At 36.2% G+C, this 16,324-nt stretch overlaps 1 protein-coding gene across 5 annotated transcripts; it reads right to left on the bottom strand.

Annotated features, from left to right (window-relative positions):
• Positions 1-93: 93 nt before the first annotated feature.
• Positions 94-16,324, bottom strand: LOC121597752 (BUB3-interacting and GLEBS motif-containing protein ZNF207). 5 transcript variants are annotated; one of them, XR_006005470.1, is made up of 8 exons: positions 15,865-16,323; positions 15,311-15,624; positions 14,403-15,235; positions 12,806-12,970; positions 12,338-12,485; positions 4,437-4,788; positions 4,228-4,356; positions 94-4,160 (listed from the first exon to the last, which is right to left on the bottom strand). XR_006005470.1 is itself a non-coding variant. In XM_041923815.1 (6 exons), the coding sequence occupies exons 1-6, from the start codon at positions 15,903-15,905 to the stop codon at positions 6,021-6,023; spliced, it is 1,530 nt and encodes a 509-aa protein (XP_041779749.1). In that variant the 5' UTR covers positions 15,906-16,323; the 3' UTR covers positions 4,694-6,020. The 5 variants fall into 5 exon arrangements, 1 of the variants encoding a protein (XP_041779749.1); XR_006005469.1 differs by having other exon boundaries at positions 94-4,356; XR_006005471.1 differs by lacking the exons at positions 94-4,160; positions 4,228-4,356 and adding an exon at positions 10,566-10,637 and having other exon boundaries at positions 4,703-4,788.

The following is a 16,324-nucleotide window of genomic DNA, read 5'->3' as shown; positions in this document are numbered from 1 at the left end:
CTTACCATACCCATCAAATATCAGCTATATGGTATATTCTATTGTTTCTACGTCATCATTTTCAGCGCACTTATACCCTACGAATTCGTAATGTGAGTTTTTAATTTATACATTTATTTTATTATGTTTCCATTCATGTGCTATACCTCAGGTGACACGCTACGCATATAGATATAATCGAAAGAATAGGTTGAGTTTATCGCCTAATGAATACACTTAACAAATGAAAAACACTATTAACATGTTTCGTTTTGCCTAGCGTGGCACAATCTCACGTAGCTGTGTATATATGTATATGCATAAAAGCCCTTATGTATATGTACTATACATAACTGCTATGTACATACAACCCATACAAACATTGATTGCTATCGGAAACTAGAAATATGCACACTAAAAACTTACGTCAACAATTGCTTCTTGCACTAGGTTGCTTATCGTTCAATAGTTCTATCAGCGAATATGTTACAACACTCGTGTTTATGCTCTCCGAGAACCACTGTCACGACGGATTTTTTGGCCATCCCTTGAAAACGTTGTAATTTAAAACAAAACGTCTGCTGTTAAGTGCGTGCTTCGGAACTGGCACCAATTCAGGTGAGTGCTGTATAGTTAGATGTGGTTTAAGCTACACACAATATACTTCACAAATATATTTCCAAATCTATAGCTCATACAGTGCGGCGGATTGATAAACAGTATCATTCAACTGGCGATTTCTTGGGTAGTTATCTCATTTATGATACACCATTTGTTGCTTTTTACAGATGAAGCATGTTTAATCAAACCGAAAGTATAGTTTTACGTTGGATGAGAAGGTGAAGGTGAGATGAAATCAATGTATCAATCAATGCTTATTTGTAAAAACTATTCCACTCGCGGAACAAGTGATAAAAGTACTTTAGTTTAAGGGTAAAACTAAACAATGCAACAATAATCAAGCATGGGACAGTTTCATTCTTCTCTTGATTCCTATTGTGAGGCATACATGAATATACAGTTTTTATAGCAAACTCATACTTGCGTCATACAGTTATAGCCAAACTAACTCAAAATGGTTCTACTTCCCTGTTGTAGAATCCTCTACACGCCGCCACAATTAGAGACCCTCGTATGAAGCGTATTAAAGCCGCACATTCAAACAAAACCGATACCAGACGACCACAAAGACAAATACCGAAACAAAAGAGGACAATGAAATTAGCAACAGCTAACATTTATCAAGGAATATATGCGAAGAAACTAAAAAAATTAAGATATGCTTGCAATACAACCTTTTAGTAAATCCTATTGTAATTTTAAACAGCTCATGTTAAATCGCATATTTTCATTACTCACTGAGAATGGAAATAGAAATAAAAAAGGAAACAAAATACAGGGAAACACACATGAGGCATGGACATGGAGCGGCAAAGAGAAAGAAATAGAGAGACAGAGAGCGAGAGAGAGAGAGAGAGAGAGAGAAGGAGAGGGGGAGAGAGAAAGTGAAGGAAAGAAAGAGTTAGGCATGGACTATACTTTAAAACCCCTAATACTATAGCGTGATGTTTGTACTCAAATTTAAATACCCAATTGTCGATCACGAACAGGGGATGGAAAGTCCAACAGTTCCAATACGTAGGTGGTGAGAATAAAAAAGAATCATCACAATAACGGCAAACAGGGCTAACTTAAAATAGTTTGATTTTAAAAGTAGTTACCAAATACGATATAAGTTGTATAAGTAGCAATGAAGAACGGTTTGTGAAAAGCGAAGAACCCAAAACGTAAGACCATATCCAACAAAACATACGTGTAACATGTAATAAATATAAAAAGATTTCCGACACTTTCACTGTTGAATAACTTATCCATTCATGATCCATTATTACAAGGGCAAAGCAAATGCTTTATGAAGCTTGAAACTATTTATTAAAAGCATTATTTAAAGAAGAATAAAACAACTTCAACACCACACCATACACCATCTTCACCGTAACAAATCACATTAAACCTTCTTCCCGTATTACCACATCTAAAAACAATCAAACAAAAGAAATAGAGGAACTGTGAAATTGTGCTAACAATTTCGCCTGCCTTCGACGCTCTCAGGCAAGGGACTTTCCACTCAACAAAACTGATATGACACATGGTCAAATTGCTAAAAACAGCATCAAGCTCTGACCAATGTCGCCGACCCTTAATGAAGCTGGTTGAAGCGACGCTTCTAACCACTCAAAGGGTGGGAACGGAACGATGTCCGTCCAACATCAACTTTGTGATTGCTGAGAGTAGAGTAGTGTTCTGGCGGCACGACTTTCTCAATACAATCACCTGTTCGATCACGATTAGGCTGCAGTTTTTGGCAATAGGATTAGAGTAACATATAAAAGGAGTACAAGTGATGAAGTTAGAGGTAAAGCTTACAAAAGATTCAAACGAAAGGGGATCCACGACCAACTGAAACTATAACTATTTACTAATATACGCTATCTCCTCTTTCACTCTCCCTTTATCTCTTCCTCTTTGTTTAGCTGGTACGTACGGCTTATGGTTAAAATCGTCGAGTAATGCGCTACAAATTCATTGCCGGCTTATGGCTGCCAGCTGAGGTACGATGGTACTGCACCTTGTGGACGCTTACTGTAAATAAGGAAGTAAACCTGGGAGTGTACGAGTGAAAATTGCATAAATAGAACGCAATGCTTGTTTTGACCATGGTTGTACTTAACTATTCATGGATGGGGTACTTAACTATTACCGTATGATGTGGTGGAGCACGGCCAAATTTACCATGGAAGATGACTATTATTATTTGTTATTGAAGATACGCGTTCACTATAACAGCGTCAGACCAGGGAGAAATGGGGGGAAAAAATCAATGAGCTACGTTTCTAACATTATTTTCATGGATTTTACTGACATACATGAATATGATTCCACGAGAAAAAAAAATCTAATCAATTTTACTGTTAACAATTTAGTCCACCACCATAATAAATCATAAAGTATACCACACCATTTATAGTTATTGTTATTGAGCATATTTAGAAAAAAGCTAAAACAGAAAATTATAACATCAATAACATATTAAACTAAAATGTGAGCGAAACCTTTAAAAAACATCGCATATTCAATGTTAAACCTACGTGTATTCCAAATAATGTATGTATTTTAAAACATCACAAAAAAGCCAAATTAAAGGAAAACGAAAGAAACATTAATTCCATTTCCATCCCGTGTCACAAACTAGTTTCAGATAATGGCCATTTTTTAAATCAAATGCATTAAAATTATCGAAAACAAGGCAAATTATAAACGTGTTTCAATCACTGCATATAGTTTACGCATATCTTTTCACTAATTCACTTTCGTAGTTACAATGGACAACAATAGTTTCACAATATTATCAGGCACTACAGGCAACATTATTGCTAGTGTGAATTCTAAATGTATAGTAAGAAATATATTCATGATTTGAAAGCATTCTAGTATGGAGTTAAAGGTAATGAGTGACTGTTACTATATTGTTTTTTTTTCTTTTAGGAAGCGAAAATAGGTAATATTACCATGTCGTTATTGTACGAAAACGCGTTATAATAGCAATTTTGTATACCAATATATAGTTCTACTGCAACAATAACAAATACAATGAGCTATTTACCAATACATATGCTTAATCAGCTGCCATGGTATTGCACTTCGTCTACGATGCACATGATTACTAGTGCGATGCAAACACCACAATTAAATATGTTACAAGACAAGTTTAACGTCCAAACGCATTGAGAATTGGGCATTTATCTAATTGCTGATTAAGAAAGTAATTAAAAAATCTTGACAGATTATAAGATTTGTATAGCTGATGGGTGTGTAATTTTTGTGCATACATCAACAAAGCGAAACGCAAACATTTTTGCCATTATGCATGGTGGCAATAGTTGAACAGCTCAATTTTTCTCAGCCCTAACCTTAAATTGGCGGCGATTTTTATGTGCTCTACTTTGATGTGGATATTTTTTTACATCACGCAATTGAGCATTTTAGATTGATTAAACATAATCTCAGGCCGTATCCTTTTTACCATTGTTATCGTATAGATTTTACTAAACCCAACTTCCTTACCTTATGTTTTGGTATTTTAGGATTATTACAGAATTATTGCCTTAAAATTTGTTCACCTACGGAACATTTTCGTCTTTTTTATAAAGATTATAGAACTGTAGAAAATTATTTAAAACCACATACCGCTGCTATTAACACGCTGGCGAAAACCAGATAAATGTCACAACCAAATGGTGCTGCACACTGGATGAATGAATATTCTTTTTACATCCCATTGTCATTTGCATAAAATAAACGGAAAGTTGCTGCATTCTATAAACCGTGTATAAGAAAATAGAAACAAACGTATTATTTACCGTGTAAATGTAAATCTTTACCTTTTATTTACTTACATGTTTGAATTCGACTACCACCCAGCATCCAGGCCGTTACAGGATGCGTAACTCACATTAATCTTAAGGTAAGGTATCTTAAGGTATGCTCCTAATATGCCATGGCCACGTCTTCCTTCTTCATCTCGTATTTATGGATAGATCGTTGATAATGGAAGCTGTTGCATCAACGGTGGTAACGCAGCAGACGTGACCGCCGCTAATAGTGAACGATGTTGTGCAACTGGATTGTGTGGTAGCAGCGCTGTCTGAGGCAATCACCGGAATCGCGGTGGCATCATCGGCAGCATAGGTGCTCCAGGAAAAACTACACCCATGCCTGGTACAGTTGGAATTTGCGTAATTAAACCACCTTTTCGATGCAGATAAAAAACAATGGAAAGAAACAAACGCAAAACGACATATCGTATTAGAAATGATATACTGGATTACGGCGTTCCATTCAACGTAAAACTATATTATTTGATTTTGGGGATTTCATTCATTTGTATTTATTCCGAACCAAAACGACGCTGCTAATGGTGATGGTGATGATAGTGGTTGTGATGGTAGTAGCAGTCGTAGCATAAATATTAGTATTAGCGGTTATATCAATAGTAGCAGTAACAAAATTAAGTCAACATTATTACGATAAAACAAATCATCCAAATGATAACCATATCCAAAACAGCAACGACAACGTGTAGTGATATAGAACATAGATACGAATAACAATTGTTTTGCTTATCTGCTCGAGTTGTTCTTGTTTAGTACTGCCAGATTGTTTGAATTTCCAACCGCACGAGTCGAAATGCGACCGCTTTCAGCGATGTAAACATAGTAATGTACAATATAATTGCGATGACGAACTTTGGTAGCTTTATAGCGACTCTCTTAAATCATTGTTTAAGAACCCTACAAGTATGAAAGCAAAATTATTAACACGAATCTACAATGATCATACTGAGACATATATAAGATCAATTCCTAAAAAATGTGCAAACAGGAAAATTAATCAATCGACTACGTTAAGATTTTACAACATTTGACACAAAAAAACACACACAAAACACGAATATATTAATAACTACAAATAGGCATTCATATGATTAGTTTGTTATTTCAAAGGCAACCAGGACAAATGAAAGGACATAATATAAAAAAAAATGAAAATGAAATGAGATACATAATTAAATGTGCAGAACATTTGTTTGAAATTGGAAAAAATAGTTAGGTAGTTAAGAATTGTTGGCCGAGATTGTTGGTATTTTCGGCTATGAATGAAAGTGCAAACAATAGTAACATCTCGGCGACGATTCTAAGCATACAGAAGCCCCTAAAAGTAATGCTATACACTAACACACATTTAACACAAGATTATCAACAATAGAGGAACCAAACCTAGAACACGCGCACACACACGCACACTCAAATACACTCACAACAAATACACACACACATACACACAAGGTTACTGCCAGAAGGGGTAGAATACACATTTAAGTGATGTTAGTAGTATTTTTATAGGCTTATCTTAGACACGGGGAAGAGTGGTAACAGGTATGAAATTATCATCCAGCCCTTTATAACATTTTATTTCATTTTTCATTTCTCGATTGTACTGCACTGGTGTCCTGCAAAAGAAAAAGAGACAACAACAGGAGTCGGCACCGTGGATGATTTTTCCCTGCATCAACCCAGCATCACAAGCAACCCATATCTGATAGGGGCACTCTCTCAAAACAATACGGAATATAATATCTATGTTTATTGTTGCGTATTACCCCATTTCCAATATTTAAGTACTTCAATCATCAACATTATCCGTATGACCGCGGTACAACACATTACTAGCAATAAATAAATGACAAACAATGATACATCATGCAAATTACGTGCTGAAATCAATAACACCTAAACATTGATTAGAGACATAACCGACACAATAAAAGTAAATAAATGTGTTTTTTTTGCTTTGCATTGCTTTGCTCTAAATAGGCTAATTTGTATTACTATTGATAAAGTGTATAAAAATTAGTCTCGTCTAAGGTAAATAATAATGAAAATTAGTTAAATCTATCCTTGCGACTGATGATGGATAACTGTAGATGTCGATCAAACATTCATCTACATCTTCGATACATTGAAATAGTATATATTCCTCAAAGATGGTTAGTGCCAATATCTACTCATAAATATAGCGTTGCATGTACGAAGAAAGCGCTTTGTTCTCGTTTATCATACACCCACATTGTTCAACCACATAGTGAACAACCAATTGAGAGTGTATCATTGAATGTAATGTGTGTAAAAACATCCTATTTTAAAACAATTCAAAATTTTTGTTATTTGGTTCATTGTTACACATGCACAGTAAAAAAAGCGTTATGATGTTAAATTACAAACTCAAAGTTTGTGACAGCACAAAATTAAATTAATTAAGCAGTAGAACTGGGAAAACACAAAAAAATTGCTTGAAATATACGAATTCTACGATGATGTATACGTAACCCATTTTCGTATAAACTATAAATATAATCAATAAAAAAATTATAAATACTCACCATGAAACATAAACTTTAAATTTAAACAAGCTTGCAGCAAACTAAAGCTTTTAAAAACGTACTTAATGCAATGGAATCTCTTTGGTGCTCTCAAATCGATATTAAGATAGTTTAAATAGTATTAGGACAGTACACAGGGTTTTCTAGTGGTTCTCATAGTTTTGGGACACATTCTTGACTCTTTCATACAGGAAGTGAACGTTATGTCACGGGAAGTGGATCATTTGGAATCCAACAGCAAAAGTATGCCGTAGAGTCCAATTACCGTCACATAATCTATAACCGTCTTTATGAACACGGTATAACCCTCAATTGTTTCCCTAAGTGAACACGGTATAACCCTCAATTGTTTCCCTAATTCATTGCTTTGCCCTAAATAGGCTAATTTGTGAATTATTGTGAATATAATTATTATGAATATAATTATTGTGAATATTGTAAATGTGTTGTTCTCGAGGGGGATTATTGGTCCGTCGAACTAAAAAAATTAATTAAATGAAAATAATTCCTGCACAAAAGAGTCATGAAATTGTCCCAAAATTATAAAAACCCCTAAAAAAACCTCTGTATTGTCGATTATCCGGAATCTCATTATCCGAGGGAGAGTTCCTCTTCGTTTTAAAAAATCGCAGCAATAAAACCATGTTTTTCTAATGTCAAATAAAACAATAATACGCTACAGTACTCGATGGATTGTAATTTGTCACTACTTGTATGTTTTTTGTAATTATTGCAAATTTTACTTAAACAGTTGATTATAAACGATATGATAATTTGCAACATTGCTGTACAGATATTATCCGATATACGCTATTAAGGCGGACCAGAGGCAATACCGTATCTCGATTATTTGCGTAAGACAAATTTCGAGGTTTTTAGTCAAATTGTAGCTAGTTTTCGTATAATCTAGCTTGAAGTGGTAGGTTTTAGCCACTAAATTAGTTATTTCATTTGATTTCAACTGGAGATTACAATTTTGTAGAGGAAATCGAGGTAAAATGTGCATGTGAGGCAAAATGGGCCCCTTCTGTTTAAGCATTATTTCACTACAAATATACTTTTAAATGTTCAAAATGTATTCATTAGAGTGTTCTATGAACGCCGTGTAAGTTTCATAACCCTTAAATAACAAATAACCAAGAAAAATGCAAAATAAGATATAGCAGCGGTGGCGTGGTAGGCCAAAATTGAGGTGGCAAGATGGCGTGGAGGCGTCCGCCATTAAGGCCGGGATAACGGACTGGAAGACGAAGGTGCGAGACCGTGAGCGGTTTCGGACACTCCTGAGGCAGGCCAAGACCGCAAAGCGGTTGTAGCGCCGGATAAGTAAGTAAGTAAGATATAGCAGCATATTGATGTAATTTTTCAAAAATAAGCTTAAACCAGTGTCACAGGGATGTGTGGAAGTTTCACATGGTTTATTTTTAAAAATATGATATTTCTATACAATTTGTCTCAATAAAGCAAGGCGATTGAATGCGTATTTTTACTAATATAACAAAAATACAAAAATGCTTCACGTGGGGCAAAATGGGCAGATGCTTTTGACATATGGCGCTTGGTGAGGCTATGGTGTTGTATTTGTCCCCACAATAATGGTAGTAGGCACAGCTTAAAAAGATTCGTTTTGTAGATTAGAACGTGTAAAAACTGTTTTAATTTTGATAACATATTTTTGGAAGAATTTTAGGGGCTTTCTTGAACAGGAAAACAAAAGATAACAAGAGAATACATTTCACGAAACGTGCGCTGAAGCATAGACCATTACCTAAGGCGCAGTTGTTGTGAGCCACATTGCCCCAGTGTTTTGACGTTTTACAGTTTGTTTACATATGCCTATTTTCCCCCGCGTGTCAATATAGCTTCACGTAAAACGTCAACATTTATTTAACACTTTTTTCATGTTTTTAAGTTGTTTTCATTCTATGTGCCGCTTTTAATCCATAGATAAATGGTGTAGGCATACAATAATGCAAGAATAATTGTGTTTTGTGGCATATTCAAAGGAATATTCAATAAACTGCTTAACATGCCCGGTCTCATGGTACAGTCGTCAACTCGTACGACTTAACAACATGCCCGTCATGGGTTCAAGCCCCAAATAGACCGTGCCGCCATATGTAGGACTGACTCTCCTGCTATGGGGGGAAATCAATAAGTCACTGAAAGCCAACCCCACAAGTGTGTTGGCAGGCCTTGACCGGCATCGGTTGTTGAGCCAAAGAAGAAGAAGAAGCTTAACATGCCCATTTTGCCCCTCTCTCCCCTACCTTATTTTATATTGATAAGATGAAGATGGCTTAAAATTGGACCAAAAAGGAATGTATGTTACATTTGACATTCGGTGTGTCAAATTAGTACAATTTGCTCGAAGTATTATCAAACTTAGAAAAACGCGTATATAGAGTTATAGCGTATATCGGGGAATACCTGTATTCTGTTATGATGTGATGTAATGATTTTTTGTTTGTTCTAAACCAGGGGTCTCCAAACTTTTCTCTTTGCTGTTTGCATTGCTTCCGACATAACGTTATTGAGGGCCATTTTGGCGTTACCTGTAGCTAATGCGTGAACGTTAAATCACGTTTGTATAAGAAAATACTAACTGAATGTATACATTTTTTATAAATTTTAAATTTAAACCTAGATTTTTGTCTTTAAAACGAAAAACTTTAAACATTCATTTAAATATTTTTTTAATTAACTATTTATTTTAACATTTACAAAGCCAAACCAGCGGCCCGCATAACAGACTCTCGAGAGCCGAATGCAGCACGCGTGCCGTAGTTTGGAGAACCCGATTTTGAACGAACCGTCCAAAACGCCATATTGCATTGATGTGATACACAATTTTTCGAATACTTTCCATCAGATTGCAAGTATTCTTACTCTTTAAAGTGAAAAAACAACGGTTTAAATCGCCTAATAGTTAAATAACCTTTCAGAGATGTCCAAATCAGCCAAGAATAGAACCTTCAATTCCAAATAACGACAAATGCTACCAATGTGTCTGTAGTCAAAATGCATTTTTACCAAAAACTTTAGTAAAACTTATCTAAAAAACCATCAATGGGACAAATATGATGGTTCGTTGCACCCCTAGAGCACACCGGATCGACGTACTACTGTAAATGTAGTGACAACAAATTTTACTAGTTTTTTTTTAATCAAGATGTGGAAAGCATAATGTTGCAATATGGAAAACAAGTATTGCGCACAGTTTTAAATTGATTTTCTATGTCTTGACATTATAAATCAATTGTATTGAAATAGTAATGTTATTTTCATGTAGAATATTCACAAGTACATCCTTAACAAAAATAGTGCTTAAGCTAAGTTTTATCGCTCAGTAAGCTTGTATATAGTAAAATTATTTTAAATTAATTAAAAACTTGCATAACAGTGAAATGCACATTCGAAAGAAAACCAGCATTTTTTAATGAAAATAAACCGAATACATTAACACAAAAGAGGAAGGGGATGGTGCTTCCAAAACAAATCACAATGATATAATGATACATAGTTAACATTAGTGTGAAAAAAATATTATAGTCTATATGAGTAGGTATGTGCCTCGCTATTATACCTTGGGCGGACACAGTTTGCGCACGAGGAAATCTCGAGTGCGTTGAACTCGAATTTGTGAGACGTCATTGCACTGTAGAAAATACGGGATATACAATAAGATAGCAGAAGGAGATAACACCGATAAAAATGGAACGATATTGAGTTTCTTCGTTAGGATAAGTTACAAATTAAATTAGAGTAGAACATTTCGGTGGGAAACAATGTCAAAAGAGTACCGGTAAGTTACAGGGCCGCGATATTTGTTTTACATAATTAGCTATGCTAATTCACAGGTCTATTAAATCGGCCAGAAATTATATATCTTTCATTAAAGGATGCAATTTTGCAGGTCAATGTGATGGGCTTTTGGTGCAGATTTTTGTTTTAACTCATTCCTAGTGATTTATATTTTGTAGTTGAACATTTTATGAAATTATTTATAAGCAAAGGACAAATTAAAATAACGAAATTGTTCAATGATACATGCTACCTGTGAATTGTACCACGCGTTTCAAAAGTTATGAAAAGGAAACCATCATTACTATTTTGATTTCCAATACGATATCTGACACATACACTTAGAGAAAAGCAAACCGCTAATTTAACTGCAGAAAATAACTCATTTAGCAAATGCAGGCAACATAAATTTAATCGTGTGCAATTATATCATTATCTTGCATTTGGATTCTGTAATGTAAAACACATTGTTAATCGACATCCTTACAATATATAGCAATGTGGCACTAACACGTTTTCAGACTTATTCGTTTTTCTCTCTTTTTTAAAGCCAATCTGGTAAAATAACGTTGCTTTAAGTAAAAAAAAATTCTTTCAATTTTGCAAACCGTGACTTTTATTTTTAAAAAGTCAGTGAAACTATTTCACACAATTTATTTGATGCACAATATGCGATTTTGAATATAAACTATACATATTCTTTTCACGTTCGTTCGTTTTTACCTGGTTAGTGTTCTTTGCTTTTGTAAATTTAGAGATAAAATAAGTAGTGGTCCTGGTTCATAAGTAACCCTATACTATTGTATGAATTTTCTCCTTTTTCTTGTTGCACAACGCTTTCAAATCTTATAGTAAAACGATAAAGAAAAACTATCGATCAAAATCATATATTCTGAATCTGACTGAAGTAAAAGCAAAATCAATCATAGAAGGGCATTAAGATGAAACATGGCGGATGTAAATAAAATTCAAAAAACTACCAAAACCCTGTAGGTACCCAGTTATACTAAAATAACACCATTGGTGTGCTATAGTTTGTTGGCAGCTTAACACTACCTTGCCTCCTGTTTTTTTTTTTTTTTTTTTCAACAAACCTCACAGATTATGTTTGTGTTTTACAATACAAAACCCAGAACAAGGTAAAAAATAAAAAATAGTATGTGTCATACTAAGTTGTATGATAATCTTCTGACTTAAGCTTTATAGTATATAACTGCAGTATATAGTCAATTTATATATGGAGCAAAATTCGTTAAAGTTATTGAGTATGTCGGTATAGCTTTGAATGTTTTAGCTTATTTGTGTTTCATTTGATATTAGTGAGTGTTTCACCACTGTACACATCTATCGTTCTATCCGGAAGTGCTTCATTCAGCTACCTAACGAATGAATTATATTCGTTTCCTTAACGTTGTTTTATTGAGAAACACATTCTCAATAATTTGGCCCGTATCAGACCACAATCCAAAGCTATCTATGCACATAGCTAAGGGTACAGGAAAATCGCCACTAAATTGTGTAATGATCACTTTCGATAGTATTGATTGTACCTACCTGGACCAAGACCCATTTGTGGGGGACCAGGACGAAGCATGTTTCCCCCTAAAAGCGCCAAATTGCCTCCTCCCGGTGGACCAATTGCTAGTCCTTGACGCATCATTGGAGACATAAGTGGGACGGGGCCTCCCAGAGATACAGGAACCTAAAAGTGAAAATGAAAAAAAGACCCGTTTATACAAATGTTAATATATCCAATTTTGAGTACTCTGTAATATTAATCTTCGTTTCAAGTAAATGCAAGGAGATTTCGTACCGATACCAATAGCATCATCCATGATAAGTTATACACCAGAAAAATACATACATTTGCGCTATTCAAACATCATTCAAAATAAACATAATCAAGTTGACGAATCAGGACTGACAGAACTACTCACTAACTACATTCAAGCAAATCTACTCAATCGACATTGTAGCTACACAGCATTGCTAATGATATTCTACATTTATTCTTAAACTGACCATTCCGATTGGCATTCCTGGTCTGCTGGCGGCTGCTGCTGCAGCATTCGCTGCGGCTGCGTTTGCTGCCTGAAACCGATGAATCATTGCAGCACGATTCAATTCCTCGATCTGTTTGTGATGGTTGGCTGCAGCGGCATGTGCATGTGCTATCACAGCGGCTTGCTGAAAAGCACATGAAAAATTATAGTCACAATTTCCAAAACGAACTTCATTTAGCACATTCATGAAATTTTGTGATGAAATTTTGTATTGAAATCGTCATTAAAATAAAAAATATATATAAGAGGGCAAGAAGGAAGGGATTAGTTCCTGAAGACGGAAGCACGGTAAACGGAGTTCTATTGCTGTGCATTTTGTATCAGGAAGAGCTGAGTGAGCTTATCTTTGTTGAGATTATGTTTTGGATCCGCTTCCTTTGTCGTAAATCATATACGCAGTTTCATATCGGTTTATATAGACTTAGTAGTTATACTCATTTGTGCTACGTAACCGGAAGATAACCAGTCCTGGCTACGGAGGGACGGTTTTCATTGTAATCAAACTACGTCCATTCTTTACCAAAGTTGGTGCGTCTACCATTAGACCATTCGGGGTCCCTTCTTTAAAGTCATTCATTTTATTATTTTGCACAGTTCTGGTTGCAATCTACCTAAAAATCAATTTCTACTATTTTATCCGTTTCCATAACAACAGAAGAATTGTATTTGAATCTTTTGTTTCCCCTGAGAGCAGAACATTCGTCCAACAGAATGGTCAGAAAGATTAGCAAATATCTAAAATTAGTCTTTATTTTCACCTATTCTATCAATCTATCTAGTAACTATTTGAAAATGTCCTTAAATATTTTCAAAAATACCGAGTAATAATAGTTTGCAACAACTGCGTTCCATTTTACAATTTATAACAAGTTTAACAATTATAATTGAACGCAGCCTATCAATATGAGTACAGGCCACTCAAAAGTCAATATTTCTTAAAAATCTGTAATTTAAAACACCAATACGTTCAGCGGTGCAGAGCACTATAGGAATTTATTAAAGTAAAAGCGAACAGGTTAATAATATTCCCGAACACCCATGCATAAAAGCCCGTATAAGATATGGAAAAAACGAAACTCAACCAATAACAAATCTACAAATTTGAAAAAACAGCATAAAAACAAAAAATAGATCAAAATACGAAAAACTGTTTTGTTATGAAACATTAAGTGTATTACGGCTAACTAAAAAACTAAACAACACTAAGTGTGTGATAACTTTTTGTATGTTCCTATCAGTCCACAAAGTACCCTGTTAGTTAAAAAGGCAGCTTAGAGATAGGATGAAAGATACAATCAACCGATATCATTGACCGATGTTACCATTCCGAGTCCGAAAATGTATGCTACGCTCCAACATTGACTACATAATCCGTCTGTCAAACGTACGGTACGCATCCGATCACATTCATATAAAAATAATTTATCTCACGCACCATACATCTCAACAATTAAGAAAAGCTACTCAGTAAATTAGGATAGGGCAATGGCATGACAGGAAGTTGGATGGATACGTTAAGAGTGAAAACATAAAACAAACGGAATATTAGGACTCACCTCTTGTGGCGACATCATTCGATTATCTTTCATAGCGGCGGTTGTTTGTGTGTTGGAAACGATTGAAGCGGTACCAGCTGCAGAGGAAAACGGCGATAATTGTTGCAACTGTTGTTGCTGTTGTTGTTGCTGCTGCTGTTGTTGGTGCTGCTGCTGTTGCTGTTGCTGTTGCTGCTGTTGTTGCTGTTGCTGGTGCTGCTGCTGTTGATGCAATTGTTGCTGATGTTGTTGCTGCTGCTGCTGATGGTGCTGCTTAAGTTGTGCCTGCGCTTGTGCCTGCAGTTGTTGCTGGGCCGCCGCAACCGCAGCAGCTACCTGTGCTTGTTGTTTTTCTTGCTGTTTTTGCTGCAGCATTTGCTGAGTAGCTTGCTGTATTTGCTTTTGATACTGGGGCTTGCGCGCTCGAAGCTCTTCCAAGCTGAGATCCTCTGGCGGGTGCACAATCTTAGAGGTTGCAGTACCCGAATTAGGCATGATGGACGACGATGCGCCTTTCGTCGCATCACCACCACCCAATCCGTTGTTGCTGTTGCCACTTGCTGCTGCCGAGATAGCACTGTTGGTTGTTGGAGGAGCACTAATCGTGGCGGAACTGTATGCAGGAAACGTCGGTTTTGATGCACTAGTCACAGTGGCGGCACTGGCTGCGGCGGCGGCTGGGAAAAGGGGTCTCTGGGCCCCTGCCATCATCGCGGGCATCATCGGCATTCCGGGTGGTACCATGTACGGATTGATTCCTCCCATTGCGCTCATCATGGGGTTTATGCTGTACGCTGCCTGTAAATGCGGAGGCATCATATTCTGCATTTGCATCATTCCCTGCGATACGGACGCTGCAAAAATATGACAAATGGTTAATAACGTGTGACTTAGCCATTCGAGTTAACACATTAGTGGACGTAAATTACCCTCAGCTTGCTTCATTTTCTTGTGCGCCGGCTCCTCTTCTTCCGATTCTGATCGATTTCCATTCTTTTGTTTCTCGTGCTCACGAATATCCTCCGGAGGTATGCCTTCCATTCCGTAAATTTCGATCACAATATTGGACCGATTTGGAAGAGAATTTGGAACCTTGTCAATCGATTCCTTGTGCACCTGCATACAATGTATCGATAGTCCGGGACCCGTATACAGCTTCTTATGACAAATGTGGCATTTGAAATGCTTTGCCTTCTGATGTTGCACCAAAATCTTCTCGTCATCGAATTCTCTGTTGCAGTACCTATTAAGAAGTTGACAATTGCACCGAGAGGTGCACGTTTTCGCTAAGGAAAGTTATAGGTTATATAATAATAAAGGCGAACCGAACAGTGAAATTCGATTTCGGAGTTGGATGCGCTTGCAACATGATAAAAATTAAACAATCAACCTAAGAACGCTCTTCAATTCGACGATGCCGTCTATCAGAAGCCATTCACAATTGGATGAATCGGTCAAATGTAAATATTTTATAAAAGGATACCAGCACCACGGCTTTGACGCCTTTTTCTTCTTGCGACCCATCGCTGCGTTAAATCTGGTTTACTGCAAAGGGTTTTTTACGCAGGAAAGCTGAGTTCTATTGCTGCTGACACAGGTAAAATTTTCAACTTCTAATCGTTCCCCTTCACTTCCCCTGACGTTGCTCAATTCCGTCCGGGGCTTGCTCTCAGATGCCTCACGAAAACGAAGATTTCAGCCTGAAGAGTACGATCTTTGCACCAATCTACCGGTTTATGTTACGAATGTCGGAAAATCTATGTTTTTATCACAGATTAAGCAGAGATATCGTCGATTATGCCCTTCAATTTTTAACTTTTCACAGGGCGTTTGCAATTTTTCCACGGCAATTCGACGAACGACGAGGTGGATGTCAGAAAGATGGCCCTCACTAACACCATGACGCGTGTACGTGACAAACCTGACAAGCATTAAATGGTCAG

This window comes from Anopheles merus, chromosome 3R, assembly GCF_017562075.2.
Source record: "Anopheles merus strain MAF chromosome 3R, AmerM5.1, whole genome shotgun sequence".
NCBI classification, from domain to species: Eukaryota; Metazoa; Arthropoda; class Insecta; order Diptera; family Culicidae; genus Anopheles; species Anopheles merus.
The sequence above is the reverse complement of the archived record's forward strand: the minus strand, read 5'-3'. Positions and strand labels throughout refer to the sequence as shown.

What these genes read in the sequence shown, in the direction of transcription:
- LOC121597752 (XM_041923815.1), bottom strand. Translation starts at nt 15,905, where the DNA reads ATGGGTCGCAAGAAGAAAAAGGCGTCAAAGCCGTGGTGCTG. An exon ending in GAATGATGTCGCCACAAGAG is followed by an intron (nt 12,971 to 14,402) that starts GTGAGTCCTAAT and finishes TGTGCTTTTCAG; the next exon opens with CAAGCCGCTGTGATAGCACA. An exon ending in CAGGAATGCCAATCGGAATG is followed by an intron (nt 12,486 to 12,805) that starts GTCAGTTTAAGA and finishes TTTCACTTTTAG; the next exon opens with GTTCCTGTATCTCTGGGAGG.